Source organism: Nannospalax galili, unplaced genomic scaffold (assembly GCF_000622305.1).
Source record: "Nannospalax galili isolate Female #2095 unplaced genomic scaffold, S.galili_v1.0 scaffold41, whole genome shotgun sequence".
Classification (NCBI taxonomy): Eukaryota; Metazoa; Chordata; class Mammalia; order Rodentia; family Spalacidae; genus Nannospalax; species Nannospalax galili.
Genome location: NW_008344991.1, coordinates 1,629,155 through 1,646,434, shown reverse-complemented (window position 1 = coordinate 1,646,434; position 17,280 = coordinate 1,629,155). Strand labels below are relative to the sequence as shown.

The following is a 17,280-nucleotide window of genomic DNA, read 5'->3' as shown; positions in this document are numbered from 1 at the left end:
TCTCTTTCTCTGCCTGATCGGTAAGACAAAGTTATGGCTCAGAACAGCTATTCTGAGTTGATTATCAGCACTGCCTTCTTATTATGAAGACAGCTAAATCATCAGTGGCTGAAGAAAAACAGTAGTAATTGTCAGGGAAGATGCTGACCTAAAACGTGTTAGAGAATCTTGGTATTTTTTCTAATTCTTATATTTTCTCTTTATGAACTATGTAAGGCTGACAAAATGATGTAGTTATCGTAGTATTTTGCATAGTTAATATTAAAAATATATTTGATCAATGATCAAGTCTAGTTTAATTGACCTAGATATCTCCATGCAAGAATGCAGTTGAAGGCTAGGTGTGGTGGCACGCACCTTTAATCCCAGCAGAGGGAGGCAGACTTCTGTGAGTTCAAGGCCAGCCTGGTCTACATAGTGAGGCAAGCTGAGGCTATAGGGAAACCTTGCCTCAAAAAGACAAAAAAAAAAAAAAGAAGAATGCATGCAAGTTGAACCCCTGCCTCACTCCATATACAAACATTAAATCCAAGACCCAGCATAGGTGAATGGAAAATGACTGCAAATAGATATAGTACTTTGTTTTTTTGAGTGATGAAAATGTTCTGGAATTAAATACCAGTGGTAACTGTAAAACTTCATAAATATACTGGAAAACCACTGAATCAAATACTTTGAAAGGGTGAATTTTATGGTATGTAAAGTAGATTTGAATTGAAAACAGATGCAGTCTAGGGAGATGGCTCAGTGGGTAAGGCATTTGCCTTGCTAGCATCTCTGGGGTTCAAGAACCCACCTAAAAAGCTGGGAATTGTGGCATGTTCCTGTAATTGAGTGCTGAGAGTTGAAGACAGGAGGATCCCAGGGGCCTGTCAGTCAGTCTAGCCCATGTGAGCTCCAGGTTCTGTCACACACCCTGTCTCAATAAAGTAAGGTGGAGAGCAATAGAGGAAGCACCTGCCATCACCCTCGCTCGTTTCCCATAACACAGGCCCCCCCCCAACTAAAAACAGATACAAATAAGATAAAGAGAGCAGCAGTAATAGTAGTGATGAAATCATGGCTCAGAAAGTTGGGGCTGTCATTCAGATGTTCAGAGTAAATAGTCCTCACATTGAAGAGGAATATGTTATAGAAAAATGAACACTTTTTAAACAAAATTGAAATAAACACTTCTTAAAATTTAAGGTAGTCAAAAGATGCATCCCCATTTCAGAAATCTGAAATATTCACATAAATGATGGCATATCTTAGTTTATTAGGTTACATATTTGTGGTGCATAAATTATCATGTCTTAGAGTCAGTAAAGCTCAGGATTTAATTTTTTATATAACATGGCAGAGGCAGAGGCAGAGGCAGAGGCTACTAGCTGGCTACCAATATGATTTTCTTCTTTCCACACAGTAGTGAGAGTTTCTGAGCTGGGAGAGAGCACTCAGTGGACAATGGCACCCTCAGCTTGCTTTGTCATCTACTAGGCCAGGGCTACGAAGACAAAAATGTGCACAAAATCCAGTCTGTGCCTTTGAAAGGAAGGAGAACAGCCTCTTTCTTCCTCCCTGCTCCTCCTCCTTCCTTCTTCCCTTCCTACTTCCTTCCTCTGTCTCCCTTTCCCTTTCCTTCCCTTCCTTCCAGCAGATACAATGATGGGAGCTGAGGAATCTTTCCACCCAAACTTCTGATTGGTAAAGCAGGAAGATTCGGGCTTCATATAATTACAAAGAAAAAACTGCAGTCCCCCATCAACCATGCAGACTTTTGTGTGAAGATAGACTAGAAAAGTGATTTGAGCCATTCTTTGAGTTCCTGCTACAGAAGTGGATAGATAATCTAGCAAATCTGACTGGTTTCTGAGAGTGCTATTAGCACTTTTTGCAGTGAACTACTACTCCCTCTAAACACATACCTGTATGAGTATATACAAATGACTTGTTTGGGTTAAGCGAGTTCCCAAATGTCCCATTTATTTATAAGGAGTACATTGTGAATAGCTTTCCAGTTTCTGTTATCATGAAGAGGTGATGGTTTCAGGTCATATTTGGTCTGTATTTCTAAACACCTTTGTTGGGACAGTCTGTTCAGTGCAATGGAGGGCAGCTTTCTCGGTGGAACTGAGATTTTGTGATAATGCTAAATCTCTCTTGTCAGCTGAATTCCTCTGGCTTCATGTGGCAGTGTGGTAAAAATACACGATCAGATCTCACTGTTAAGAACCTTCTTTCAGCAGTACATGTACAGTCAAGCTTCTTGCCTGGATAGCTGAACATTTGAGGCAAAAGATTTACGAAAGTCTCTCATGAAAAAACCATGGCAATTCAATGATCTTGATATCACTCGTCTCATGCGATATGGCTCCAAAGAGCTGTGCTTCAGGGTGATGCCACAGGGTTCTTTTCTCAGCCACACTGTTGGTCCTTCATATCTGAGGAGATGGGACAGTGAGGAGGCCTGTTGGTTTGATCTTATTAATGCCACCATCTAGAATACAGACCCTTGGATATTTCATCTTCACAAGATGAGCTGCAAACTGGAAAAAAACGGGACAAATTTATAGCAGATATACAAAAGATTTCCCCAATATCCTGATTTTCTCAGACTATGGAAGACAGTTATTTTTATAGCAATGGCTGCTATTGTTGTCATTTGTGTAAGTCATTCATTTGGTTTTTAATATAAATTAAATCATCTACTTGTTGCTAAAAACTTCTTTATGCTATGGGAAAAACGTGTCTTTTTGTTCTTTTGAGTACTTTAATAAGTACGCATTTTAAACGGTTTTAATTCAGAAGAGGCTGCAGAGAATTAATAAACTTTTTTCACCTGTAGTCCAAGGCCTCAGTCCCAGAAACTGTGTTTTATTGACCTAGGGCTCAGGAATGTATATTTTAAGACAAAACTCCCTAAATGAGTCTAAGGTAGGACAATGTAAGGCATAGACAATTTTAAAAAATACTGCCTTAAACCAAAAGGATAAAGGTATTGGTATGTAGGCAGAATGTTGCTGGACTATGACTATAACAATCGTCATAGCAATTCAGTGATGGACCCAGATGCTGCTGCCTCCTGTCTCTTTTCCACCATCCTGCAGTCTCTTAACAGAACCAAGTGGCCATTTGTATCTCAAATCCTATGCTTGTTCAAAGCTACCAGATGGGATCTTTAGTCATAATTAATGTGGGAGAAATTGTGCTCTTGCATGCTGAAAGGTGTCATGTAAGCCACAGGGAGCCCATCTTCATCCACCTGAGCCATGTGCAGGCAGCACCATCCTATACCTATGATTACTAAAACAGCTGCATTTTCCCACATACAGCAGTACAATTACAGTGTAGGCTGGAAGTCTTAGATAAATAGAGCATTACTGAAAGGGCCTTGTGGCTAAGGAGTCAGCTTTCAGTACTTTCAAAACACCTTGGAAGTCATAAAATGAGTAGGGAGGGACTCACTGAACATTTAACTAATCTCACTAAAACTATGCTGTAAAGCCAGAAAGAGTTCCTACTATTATTGTAAGGATGGACATAACAACCAGGTTGGTGTAAAGCTGGATGATTGGAATGGTAAAATAGGCAGAGCAAAGCAATTTGGAGCAGTCGGGGTGCTGCTACATGGGTGGTCCTAAAAAAGAACGTGAACAAGGGAAGAGAAATGTCCAAATGTCTGAGAGGAAGCAAGGCTGTGTTTCAGAAAAAAAAAGTTGGGTTTCCATGAAAGATTGAGAGCTGTGCTCTGATTCTTTGTGGCTGCAACCATCCATGACTACTAGTCCCACAGCAGAACCAGAACCACATCGGTTCCACTCCAGCCCTTCCTTTCCAGCTGCTCACTTCTTTGCTCATTTACCAATCAAACATTTCACTGAGCACCTACTCAGCACTAGACACTGTTCCAGGTTTTGGGCATTTATGAGTGGACAAGATGGTAATCGAACACCACAAAGCAGTATGGGATTACAAAAGCAGTTCAGGCTACTTAGAATTTCTGAACATAACAGGTGTGGGGAAGCTTTTCACCCTTTTCCCCAACAGTCCTCTTTCATTATTGACTCCTAAAGTGAATAAGAACCCAAGTTTGATGGTGCAAGTTGCAACACAAATCAGTATTTTGGTGATAGCGTAGATATGTTAGAAAGAAAAGAAACAGTTTTGAATATGCTGGCTTTTCAGTGTGAGAGAAAGTTATATCACACATGGAAAAGATCTATAGTGGGACAGGGAGAACCAAGTATGAAGGACACAGGGTTGGCTCTATCTTTCCATTTTCATGGGGCAGACCTTCGGCAGCTTCAGCAAGTGCAGGAGGGACTGGGCACTAATAAAGTAACTCCACATGGAAGTTACAAACCTGGACTTACTAAGCAGTATCCTTGGTGGATGTGCAGGGTATCCAACAGTGGGCCAGGGAAGAAGTTAGCAGAACTACCTGGGTGCTTGGCCTATTCCGGATTTGTACATTTCTTGGGCTAGAGCTCTGACATCAGTTGTTTGCTTAGAGACCACCGCCCAAGCTGATTCCAAAGTATAGACAGTATTGAGAATGATTTAACTGGATAATTTGATTCACTGCAGGTCAGTTAATCTTGGACCCCAAACTGCAATTCGCACAGGTAGAGCTCTATGTGGGGAAAATGGGGCTGTACAACCAAGATCTACAGGACAATATCCCTACAGATCTGGAAACTGCTATGATAAGGACTAGGGACTCAAGACTGCTTTCCTAACAGGCAGTATGCCCATATGGAGAGAATGAAGGTCTTACACTTTTATTGTAACTTTGCAGTATCATTTGGTGCTGGTATTCATGTCTAGGACGTGGATAGGCATACTTCAAACTACCAGTGTCTGCACATGGCAGGCTTCTCCCTCTTTATCTTGCCATCTTAGCTTGGACTACGAGATGGGTATGTTTGACCAGGGGAAAATCAAGTTGTGTAGTAGGAGAATGAATGGAAGAAATGAATTTTTGAGCAGCCACAGAGTAGTTTAGGTTAATAAGGCCAAGACACGATAAGCTGAGGATAGGTAAGGTTCAAGAAGAGATGCACAGAACAGGCTCATATCATTTTTCACTGGGCCTCTAGGACACAGGTTTTTGGAGAGCTCATGGTTGCAGCAGAAACTAAAGGTAAGCAAGTGAGGAAGCAAGAACAGCAGGGCAGTTGAGTTTCCTGATTTTAGCTTCAGTTTTGTGATTTTGAAGTTCATACTAGATACTGGACAACTGACCTAGATGGCCTAGCATACTGCTCAAACCCAGAGAAATCTTGTCTTACTCACTTGATCTGTTCATTCCTTACCTCCCAAATAATGCTATGCTTTGGACTGGAAATGCTACTTTTGATTGGGCATGGCACTGAGTAAGAGAACCTGAGTAGCTGCATAATGCTTTTCTCGCCTTTCTGAGTCGAGGCTGATGCTGGGATAGCTTGATGAATGCTCTTGGCACTCTGGAATGCTTAAAAGAAGGCGCACCTTCAGTATTGCCATGTGCAGCCTTGGCTATATTAATTTATGTAAATTGTTTACGAATTTCTAAGAATTTGGCTAGACCCAAAGTCAGATAAGTTTTTTGAGATGAGAAACAGATTTCCCTATGTAGAATGTAGTGTTGCCTAATATAATGGTATGCTGTGGTGGTGAATCCTGACTGAGCTTGATGGGATTGAGACGCATCTAGATTAGTTCACCACACTTCTAGGCATGTTTGTCAGGGCACTTCCAGAGATCATTAACTAAGGGGAGTAGACATACCCTGAATGTGCCACAGTATCCCACTGGCTAGGGGCCCAGGTGGAGTAAAAGAAGAGAAAGCACTGCTTTTCTCTGCCTCCTAGGTTCTATGGTGTGAGCGGCTATGCTCTGCCAACACTCCTCAGTATGATGGACCAGACCTCTGAAAAAGGAGCTCAGATAAATGAACCCGCTTACATTGTTTTTCTCAACTATTTGCCACATCTTCCTGAAGTCAATGAGAAATGTAAGAGTCCTGACCATGATCAGCAGGAACAAGATAGGAATGATTTATCTACTGCCAGACCAATCTCCTCCCTTTACTACATGGCCAAGCATAATTTTGAATGCCGTATTTTTTGTTGTTGTTTTGATATATATAGTGGTTCATTATGTAGCCCTGGCTAGCCTGGAGCTCATTATGTAGACCAGGCTGGCCTTGAACTCCTGAGTGCTGGAATTAAAGGCATGTGACACCACAAACAGCTGAATGCCATGTTTTGTTTAAATTCATACTGTGCCCTTCCCATAACTGAGATAAATGTTTTGTCTCTTGTTATTTTTTCCTATATTCATACATTTCACATTCTGCTTATTGTTTATTTTCTTAATACTTCATAAAATGTCAAATGAGCCTTCATAGAAATATGTAGTGACAACTAAGAAATAGCTACTTTCTTTTTCCTTTCTAATTTCACTCAGAAGTGAAAGCAACAACACTGTAAAGCCAAGAAGGTTCATGATTATGGACCTATGGTCCACAGTCACTTTACACCATGTTGTGGGCATTTGTGACAAGTATGGGACAGAGCAGGTAATCCCACATATGCTATACATTGGTATCTTAGCATATTTTCTGTTATTATAACAGAATATCACAGACTAGGTAATTTATAAAGAAAATAAGGTTCAAACGTGACCTCGACCTCATCTTTGTCAGTGCACAAAATGGCGCCCTACAGCATTCTGGTGTCCTGGATGCAGAAAGCCCTGGTTGTGCGGCAGTACCATGTGGCCTCTGTTCTGTGCCAATGTGCCAAGGTGGCCATGAGCCACTTTGTACACGTTGTACAGTGAGTACATCCACTATGACCTGCTGGAGAAAAACATCAACGTTGTTTGAAAACGATTGAACTGGCCTCTAACTCTCTCAGAGAAGACTGTGTATGGATACCTGGATGACTCAGCCAACCAGGAGTTTAAATGGGGCAAGACATACTTGCATCTACAGCCTGACTGTGTAGCCATGCAGGATGCCACAGCACAGATGGCCATGCTGCAGTTCATTAGCAGTGAGCTGCTCAAGGTGGCTGTGCCATCAACTGTCCACTGTGATCATCTGATTGAGGCCCAGGCTGGGGGTGAGAAAGACCAGTGCCAGGCCAAGGATATAAATCCAGAAGTGTATAATTTCCTGGCAACTGCAGGTGCCAAGTATGGAGTGAGCTTCTGGAGGCCTGGATCTGGAATCATTTACCAGATCATCCTGGAGAACTATGCATACCCTGGAGTTCTTCTGATTGGAGCTGACTCCCACACCCCCAATGGTGGTGGCCTGGGAGGTATCTGCATTGGAGTTGGGGTTGCTGATGCAGTGGACATCATGGCTGGGATACCCTGGGAGCTGAAGTGTCCTAAGGTGACTGGTGTGAAGCTGACGGGCTCCCTCTCTGGTTGGACCTCACCCAAAGATGTGATCCTGAAAGTGGCAGGCATTCTCACAGTGAAAAGTGGCACAGGTGCTATTATGGAGTACCACAGGCCTGGTGTAGACTCCATCTCCTGTACTGACGTGGCAACGATCTGCAACATGAGTGCAGAAATTGGGGCTACCACATCAGTGTTCCCCTTCAACCACAGGATGAAGAAGTAACTGAGCAAGACAGGCCGTGCAGACACTGCCAGTCTAGCTGAAGAATTCAAGGATCACTTGGTGCCTGACCCTGGCTGCCAATATGACCAAGTGATTGAAATTAACCTCAATGAGCTTCTGAAGCCTCACATCAATGAGCCCTTTACCCTTTACTTGGCTCACCCTGTGGCAGAAGTGGGCACTGTGGCAAAGAAGGAAGGCTGGCCTCTGGAATCCCCGTGGGTTTGATTGGCAGCTGCACCAATTCAAGCTATGAGGACATGGGGTGATTGGTAGCTGTGGCCAAGCAGGCACTGGCCCACCGACTCAAGTGCAAGTCCCAGTTCATCATCACACCAGGCTTTGAGCAGATCGGCACCGCCATTGAGCAGGATGGCTATGTACAGTTCCTGAGGGATGTGGGTGGCAATGTCTTGGTCAATGCCTGTGGCCCTTGTATTGGCCAGTGGGACAGGAAAGACATCAAGAAGGGGGAGAAGAACATAATCGTCACCTGCTACAACAGGAACTTCACAGGCTGCAAACTTCACATGATGGAAATCCTGAGACTTATGCCTTTGTCACATCCCCAGAGATTGTCACAGCCCTGGCCATTTCAGGAACTCAGCCCAGAAGCTGACTTCCTGACAGGCAAGGATGACAAGAAGTTCAAACTGGAAGCTCCAGATTCAGATGAGCTTCCTGATGGGATTCTGACCCAGGGCAGGACACCTATCAGCATCCCCCCAAGGACAGCAGTGGGCAGCGGGTGGACATGAGCCCTACCAGCCAGCACCTGCAGCTCCTGGAGCCTTTTGATAAGTGGGATGGCAAAGACCTGGAGGACTTGCAAATCTTAATTAAGGTCAAAGGGAAGTGCACCACTGACCACATCTCTGCAGCTAGCCCCTAGCTCAAGTTCTGTGGACACCTGGTCAACATCAACAACCTGCTCATTGGTGCCACCAACACTGAAAATGACAAGGCCAATTCTGTGCGCAATGCTGTCACCCAGGAGTTTGGCTCTGTCCCTGACACTGCCCACTACTATAAGAAACATGGCATCAGGTGGGTGGTGATTGGAGACGAGAACTATGGTGAGGGCTCAAAAGTTGGGAACATGCAGCACTAGAGCCTCGCCACCTTGGGGGCCGGGCCATCATCACCAAGAGCTTTGCCAGGATCCATGAAACCAACCTCAAGAAGCAGGGCCTGCTGCCCCTCACCTTCGCTGACCCTTCGGACTACAACAAGATCCACCCAGTGGACAAGCTCACCATTCAAGGCCTGAAGGACTCTGCCCTTGGTAAGCCCCAGAAATGTGTCATCAGGCACCCCAACAGGACCATCCTCCTGAACCATGCCTTCAATGAGACTCAGATTGAGGGGTTCCACACAGGCAGTGCCCTGAACAGGATGAAGGAACTGCAGCAGTAAGGAAGGGCCAGGCTCCGGTCCCACTCTGGACCCTGCTGAGTGTCACAAGTGCAGTTCCATGTACGTTGTCAGGCTGGATCAGGTCTTCCCAGCTCCAAGACGGTGTGACCAGACTTGCTTCCTGCTCTCCCATCCTCAGACCACTGAGTGAGCCACTGTGGAGGGGCTTCAGATAATGCCCAGCCCCCCGCCTTCCCTTTTAGTTTGGTTCATTCTTGAGCAGCCCATGCAACTGTATTTATTTTTGATGACAGCACTCCCCTTCTAAAGAAGTTTCTATTCTGCCTAATCATTTCACTGGTGGCTGAAGGATTTCAGAAAAACTTTTGTTCTTATTATAAGAAAAAAAATCTAAATCCCCCCTAAAAGAAAATAAAGTTCAAAGATCTCCTAAACTAATTGTAAACTCCATATTAAAATTTTTTCCTTTAATTAGTGAATTTCATTTCAAAAATTATGATATTCACCAGTGTTTTTGTAGTATAGTCTTCCATAGATTTTTAGGTTACTGCTTAATAATAATTTATGCATTCAAAGAAGTCCTACTAGCTGTATCTGCACAGAAAAAAAAATTTAAAGTAAATATGATAGCAACGGTGTTTGAAATAATTCTTATTTCTAAAGAAAATGCATACTGGTTCATGTTAGAGAATATCCTTTTCTGATAAAATTCTATCATCTAATAACAGTGTGTATCAGGAGGCTAATAAGTCTTGTGGTATATTTTTGTTGATCTGTACTATTTGGGAAGTGAATTTCGGCAATTATCATTTATCATCTTTTGTTTACACCAGACAACTGAGAACAGTAAGCCCACATTGTGTTCCAGCCCCTGGTCATCACACAACGTAGACTCCACACTGAAAAGAATGCATATGATAAAAACCTCAGATTCAAAACAGCTATGATGGATCATAGCCAACTTCCAATCTCTGCAGGTCAGGAAAGAGGGCAACTGTGGTTAGTTTTCTATTCAGCCACCCACATTCTTGTGGTAAGGAGTAATTAAGTGGTGCAAGGGTAGGGTGAGTATAAAGAACAACAGATACTGGGACAAGATAAATTTGTTTCCAGAAGGAAGGACTCTTATTAATGGACATAATCTGGACTTTTAATTAACCCAGTAAAACCATGCTGGTGACTAAGGTGTCTTCTTGCAACATCAGCTTGGTACTCCACCCAAAAAGATAATAAATGCATGTGAATATGCTTGAGAATTAACATATCTAAGTACTGCAAGCATACCCACCCACTGGAAACACTGGAGGTTGGGAAGAACACCGGACTTTGGATGAGTGTGAACTAGGGATGAAAGGACCAGATAGTCTGTGAGGATTAAGGGTGGAGCCGAAGTTGAACTTGTATTTCCCCAATGAAGCTGGATAAGCTATTTTGAATAAATTATGGGTGTGTCCTGATGGGAGACATAGTGCGAGAAAGATGGTTCCAGAGTCAGTTCTGTTGGTGCAGGGTGAGGACACAAGACAGTTCTAACAGCACAGGCTGAGGAGACGAGAGAGATCCATCGCACAGTTCTGGGACACAGAAGGCTCTAACAGATAGGTAAGGGGAACTAGTGTCCTTGGAGTTTGGGCCCTCTCTTAAAAAATTAATTGAAGAGTCAGTCTATTCTGGTGATAATTGCTGCAGTCCCCAGCAGGGCAAGAATGTAAGCAGTGAAATGCTCAGAATCAGAGGATGATTTGGCAGCTGTTTCTGGAAAATGGAAATGAGCTTCAGCTCACACCTTAAATGGCATGCTAGATTGGGTGGTTTAAGATGATCTCTTTATTATAATTTCTGTATAGAAATTTTTTTTTACTTCATAAAGTTTCTGGAAAGCTATGAGAATAGGACTATACTGGACAGTTTTTAGCTCGCAGGTCTATCAAAATGTTATTGCCCATCATTTAATAAACCAGAATTATGAGAAGAGTTTTTACTGGTAACTTTTATATAATGTTCAACATGCCCAGTTTGCATTACTTAAAGTATTTCCTTCTTTTCTGATATAAGACTGAAACATCTGCTGACAAACAAGGCTGGGAAAATCAGGAAGAAGTCCAAGTTTAACCATAGCCAGTGCTTACAGATTAAAAAACAAAACAAAACAGGAAGGAACCAGGCATGGTGGCGCACACCTTTAATCCCAGAGGCAGAGGCAGGTGGATCTCTGTGAATTCAAGTCCAGCCTGGTCTACATAGTGTCCCAGGCCAGCTAGGGCTACAGAGACAAGAACGAAAAAAAAAAAAAGGAGATTTGCTTTTCATTCTTTATCTAGATGCTCAAGATTAACTATAAAGACATCTATTAAATTTTTTACAATGTAAAATATTTCACACAAATTATGTTAAAATATATTAATTTGAAGAACTAGGAATATATTATCTGGAACTACAGAGGTTTACTATAAGGATAATAATTATGTGCTAATTTCCTCCATTATAAAACACTGCATCTTGGAGGGACGCTTGCCAAGATGCTCTGAAAGGAGGTAAAATATTCTATGCTGCAGGGAAATACCATAAGGCTGAGGAAGTAAACAACCCAAAAGTTTCAGGAAATCCCTAAAACTGGATGCACTAGCCCTCTGCCTCCCCAAGTGTATATAAACAGTATGGACTGCTGACAGGTACTCTTAAACCAGCAGAGCTGCCTGGAAGAGGTTCAGTCCAACTGAGTTACTTGAAAGAATCACTTTGGTGCACCATCACCCATGCTGGCTTTTGTTGTTGCAGCTGTCTTGGAGTCATTTCTGCTCCTGTAAGTAACCCCTTATCCATATCCTGTAAGTAACCCAATAAAACTCATTGGTTCACCAAGTTTTACTTCAGTGGTATCCTTACTTTGGTTCCCTATCTGGGTGAGCAGATGGTTGTTCATGTCTCCCCAGAAAGTGTCACACAACAACAATCTGTATCAGAAGACTTTACATGTTTTAGGAATCATTTAGTCTTTTGAGCACATAGGTATAGCAGGACAATCTCCTTGAGTCTAAAGTCTATGAGGGACAGCTTGAGCCAAAATGGGAGTCAGGGTTAACAAGAGAAAGATCCAAGGGTTTGAGTCTATATTCTTAATTTGTTCAAATTTTGATGCCCATTGGTGATATAATTACATCCTACAGTATTAGTCTCACACAGGAAAACAAACCACAAACCTTGCTATTGTACCAAATTGTCATTCTCACCAAGCAACAGTTTCTTCCAGGAAAGATGGATTCTCTATGGGGATTTGTCAAAAAGAGATTTATGAGACTTTGACCTTAGATTGAAAGTAGGGTAGTATTGGTAATAGTTGCTACAGGTATTAAAAATAAATGTTCAAGCCGGGCGTGGTGGCACATGCCTGTAGTCCCAGCACTTGGGAGGCAGAGGCAGGCAGATCTCTGTGATTTCAAGGCCAGCCTGGTCTACACAGTGAGTTCCAGGACAGCTAGGGCTACAGGGAGACCCTGCTTCAAATAACTAAATAACTAACTAACTAACTAAATATTCTTGGGGGCTGGAGAGATGGCTTGGCGGTTAAGAGCACTGGCTGTTCTTGCAAAGGATCCAGGTTTGATTCCCAGCATACATACGGCAGCTAACAACTGTCCTAACACCAGTTCCAAGGGATCCAATGCCCTCTTCTGGCCTCCAGGGGCACTGCATGACACAGGTGCACTTACATACATGTAGGCAATACACTCATCCACATAAAAAATAAAATGTTTAAAAAAATATCTATTTCATGTGCCCACACACAGACACACTTGTATGTCTGTGCATGTGCAGAAGCCAGAGGTTGACTTTGGATATCCTCTATTGCACTCTGTCTTATTTTTTTGTGAGACAGGGTCTCTTACTGAACTTGGAGCTTGCCATTTTGACTAGAGTGGCCAGTAAGCCCCAGGGTTGCCAGGAAGCCTGTCTCCACGTCCCAGCACTGAGGTTATAGACACATGCTACTGTGCCCCACTTTGATGGGGATGCTGGGGATCCCCATTTTATAAGAGAAAAAATAATCTGTATGTTAGTACACACAGAAAAGGGTTGACCCATGTACACATTGACTGACTTATTTATGGTGGGGACTTACTCCTGAAGAATGAAAGCTAGAGACAGACGTCTGAGGCAGGATCAGGCAGGAACAATTTCTACTGTTTATGCCATATACTTTTGATTCAGATTTTTACAGTGAATATGTTCTTTTTAAAAGTAAAAATTATTTTTAAATGCCAAGAAGCAAAAATAACACATCTATTTCATCAAATATTTATCATCTCTTACAAAATCCTCTCTTCTAGCTTTTGGAAATGGACATCATGATTATCTATAGTCACTAGCATATCTGAACATGCTCCCTAACTGTAACAGTACCCACTGACCAACCTTCCCCCATCTCTCCCTCTGCTCCTTTGCTTCACCCTTGGCAACCACTAATCTACTTCAATTTCAAAGAGATCATTTTTAGATTCCAAATATGAAGGAGACACCATACAATATTTGTCTCTCTGTGCCTAGCATATTACATGTAACATAATGATCTCCACTTCATCCATGCTGTCACAAATGACAAGACTCCATTCTTTTTTATGGCTAAATAGTAGTCTACTGTAGGTAATCAGCATATTTTGTTTATTCGTTCATCAGCTGATGGGCATTCAAGTTGTTTCTATTTCTTAGCTACAATGAACATGGGTGTATAAATATCTCCTTGGCACATGGATTTCATTTTTTTTGATGTTTGTTTGTGCATGTGTGTGTGCACACATGTGCACCTGTGTATGGGAGCCAGAGGTTGACACTGAGTGTCTTCTTCAGACACTCTCCATCTTACTTTTGGAGCCAGGGTCTCTCACTGAACCTGGAGCGCACTGATTTGGCTACACTGGCTGGTCAGTAAGATCCAGGGATCCTCCTCTCCTGTCTCTGTCTTCTCAATGCTGGGATTACAGTTATACACTGTTGCACTGAGATTTTTCACATGGGCTCTGTGGGGATTGAACTGAGCTCTTGAAGCTTGATCAACAAGCACCTTACCAACTGAGTGATATCCCCAGCTCTGAGTTCATTTCTTTGGCTATAATATCTAGTAGGAAAAATTGTCCTCTTGATTTCTATTTCGCCTTATTTGCTGTTGATACATAACATTGCTACTGATTTTTGTATGTTGATTTTTTTTATCTTGTGACTGATGATTTCGTTAGTTTTAATGGTTTGTTGTTGGAGTTTAGGAGCTTTTCATATGAAATCATGTCAATTTCAAATGGTAATAATTTGTTATTTTTCTTTTCCAATTTTGATACCTTCAATTTTTTCTTGTGTCTGATTTTGCTAACCAGGACCTCTAGCATATTGGTGAAGGAATGTTGAATGAAAACAGGAACCCTTATCAGGTCTTAGAAATAAAACTTTCAGCTTTTTATCCCTTGGTATAACACTGTTTTTATACCTAATCAGTTCATCAGTTTTATTACACAAGGATGTTGCATTTTATCATTGTTGCATTTTTGCATCAGTTGAGACGATCATATTTTTTGTACTTCATTCTGTTAATATGGTATGTCACTTTTTAATTTTTAATTTACATATACTGAGTCATCCTTATACCACTGAGATGAATTCCACTTGATCTTAAACACTTTGGTGTGCTGTGTTTCCCTTTTCATTTATTTTAATTAAAAAAGAACTTCTTTTGATTTCTTTTTTGTTTTGTTTCGTTTTTTGAGAAAGAGAATAGGTCGTTTTGTTTTTGAGTTGACTCTGTATCTTCTAATGACCTTTTTGCCTATTTGATTCAGTTTATTTTACTTGATATAAGTATGTGGAAGAGGCCAAGTGTGGTGGTGCACGCCTTGGCCCTCTGAGATCATTTTTGAGAAAAACCCATGAGGACAAATATACTGCTCCCTTTCCATCCTATAACTTATTAGAACTCTCCACTAGCCAAACAACCAGAATTTAGAGCACATGGAAATTATCCTTTGTGGGTTGGAGAGAAGTGTGAAGACCTATAGGGTCTACTTATTAGAAACTATCTTTCAATAATGTTTTATGAAAATAAGGCCCTAATTTTGGTAGACGTTTATTTCAGGTCTTTGTTCATACTCTGGGACGTACTTTGTGAAAAGTCAGAATGGATTTGCAATGGGTGGTGGAGTGGAGATTCAACACACACAGACACAGTGGAATTCCAGAACATGCTCTGACTGGCGTGCATCTAATTCATTCGGTATGGGGAAACATCTGCATTGCTGTGCAGATCTGGGCAGCACAGAGAAATAGGAAACAGTACAAATAAGTATCTAAGTTTCTCTTTTAGACCTATGATGAAAACTGTTAGATATGTCTTTATGTAAATATTTAAAACTGTTAGTCAAAAATGAATTACTGCTGTTGGACTGAAGCATTAATAGCTGTGCATATAATTTGTTTAGTCATTGTTTATAAACAATGAGTCAGCATGAAAGATGTAAAGAAAAAGATATCATTTGATAGTACCTGATTCTGATAAACATAACGCTGATAAGTTAATTTAGAATATGATGGCTCATTATTACTATACATTTTATTACTGCATGTGAATATTCATTCTTCTAGATTCCCCTCATATTTTGAAATTTAAAATTTACTGGGTTATATATAACAGATAATAATTTTTAAATTAATGGCTTAAACATAAACAAGCTATCTATTGATTATATATGCTTTTAACCTATATGGTAATATTAGAACAAACACAAATGGCAGAATTAATATGATTAGGATGTTTGGAGGCATTCGGCAGTCTAAAGAGCAGTAAACCTATAGGGTCTACTTATTAGAAACTATCTTTCAATAATGTTTTATGAAAATAAGGCCCTAATTTTGGTAGGCGTTTATTTCAGGTCTTTGTTCATACTCTGGGATGCACTGTGTACAAGTCAGAATAAGCTTGTTTTAAAAAATGGCACAGGAGGGCTGGAGATGGCTCAGCAGTTAAGAGCACTAGCTGCTCTTCCAGAGGACCTGGGTTTGGTTCCTAGCACCCAACTGGCGGCTAACAAACGTCTGTAACTTCAGTTACAGGGGAATCTGATGCCCTCTTCTGATCTCCTTGGGCAGGCACTGCATGACACAGGTGCACATGCATGCAGGTAATACATGCACACACATAAAATAAAAATAATAAATATTTGCCTGGCATGGTAGTGCTTGCCTTTAATTCTAGAACTTTGGGAGGCAGAGGCAGGCAGATCTCTGTGAGTTGAAGGCCAGCCTGGTGAGTTCCAGGACAGCTGGAGCTACAGGGAGACCCTGTCTCAAAAAGACAAAAAAAAAAAAGGGACAGGGCAGTATTCAGACACAAAAGCCTCATGAGCTCACTGAGTTAAAGGCAAGAACTGTAGAGTGATACAGGCTTGTATTTCAGTCCTGGCTTGGACACAGGCATATTAGACACTCTGAGTCCAAGTTTTTCTTATGTTTGAGATGTAGAGAATGATTCCTTCTTGTCTTACTTTTCCTGTTAGTGTGATAAAATGTCCTGAAAGACAACTTTTTTTTTTTTTTTTTTTTTGGTCTTTTTGAGACAGGGTCTCCCTGTAGCTCCAGCTGGAATTAGCTACGTAGACTAGGTTCACCTTGAACTCACAGAGATCCATCTGCCTCTACTGGGACTGAAGGTGTGTGCCACCACGCCTGGCCCTGAAAGGCAACTTAAAGGAGAAACGATTTATTTTGGCTCATAGTTCAGGGTCCAAGCTATCATGATAGGGAAATCAAGACGGCAGGAGCTTGAAACAGCTGGTCACATTGTGTCTACAGTCAGGAGGCAGAGGGCAATGAGTGTATGTTGCTGCTCAGCTCCTTCTCCACTTACACAATGCAGGGTCCCACCTACAGAATGGTGCCACCCAAGGTGGGTGGGGCTTCCCACCTCAATTAATACAGTCATGATAATCTCCCACAGGCATGCTCAGAGGACTGTCTCCCAGAAGAATCTAAAGTCTGTCAAGTTGACAATTAATTCAACTATCATATTCCCTTACAGACCTGTAATGAAGAATAAATGAGATCATATATGTAATGTACTTACCAGTGTCTTGCTTATAAAGACTAATCCATAATTTGGATTATTGTTGGGATTCCTTCTCAAAGCTATATATTACCTGGAAGCTAGAAGTATATGATTTTCAAGAATATTTACTTGGCATGAATATACTGATGTGCACTACAATGAAAAATAGACACATTTCACTGGAGTGATGCAGCACCAATACAACAGTAGTAGTAAA

General features: G+C 41.5%; 1 protein-coding gene and 1 pseudogene across 3 annotated transcripts in view; one reads left to right on the top strand and one right to left on the bottom strand.

Moving 5' to 3' along the window:
- Positions 1-1,238: 1,238 nt before the first annotated feature.
- Tbck (TBC1 domain containing kinase) overlaps positions 1,239-17,280 on the bottom strand; it is a 245,798-nt gene continuing 229,756 nt past the window's right edge. For both annotated transcript variants that reach the window (XM_008841262.3, XM_008841261.3), the window contains exon 26: positions 1,239-2,528. In XM_008841262.3, the coding sequence (XP_008839484.1) occupies positions 2,418-2,528 (111 nt within the window). In that variant the 3' untranslated portion in view covers positions 1,239-2,417. The remainder of the gene's footprint in view (positions 2,529-17,280) is intronic.
- Positions 6,664-9,019, top strand: LOC103740600 (annotated as a pseudogene). The gene has a single exon (XR_001872631.2). The product of XR_001872631.2 is annotated as an aconitate hydratase, mitochondrial pseudogene (transcript).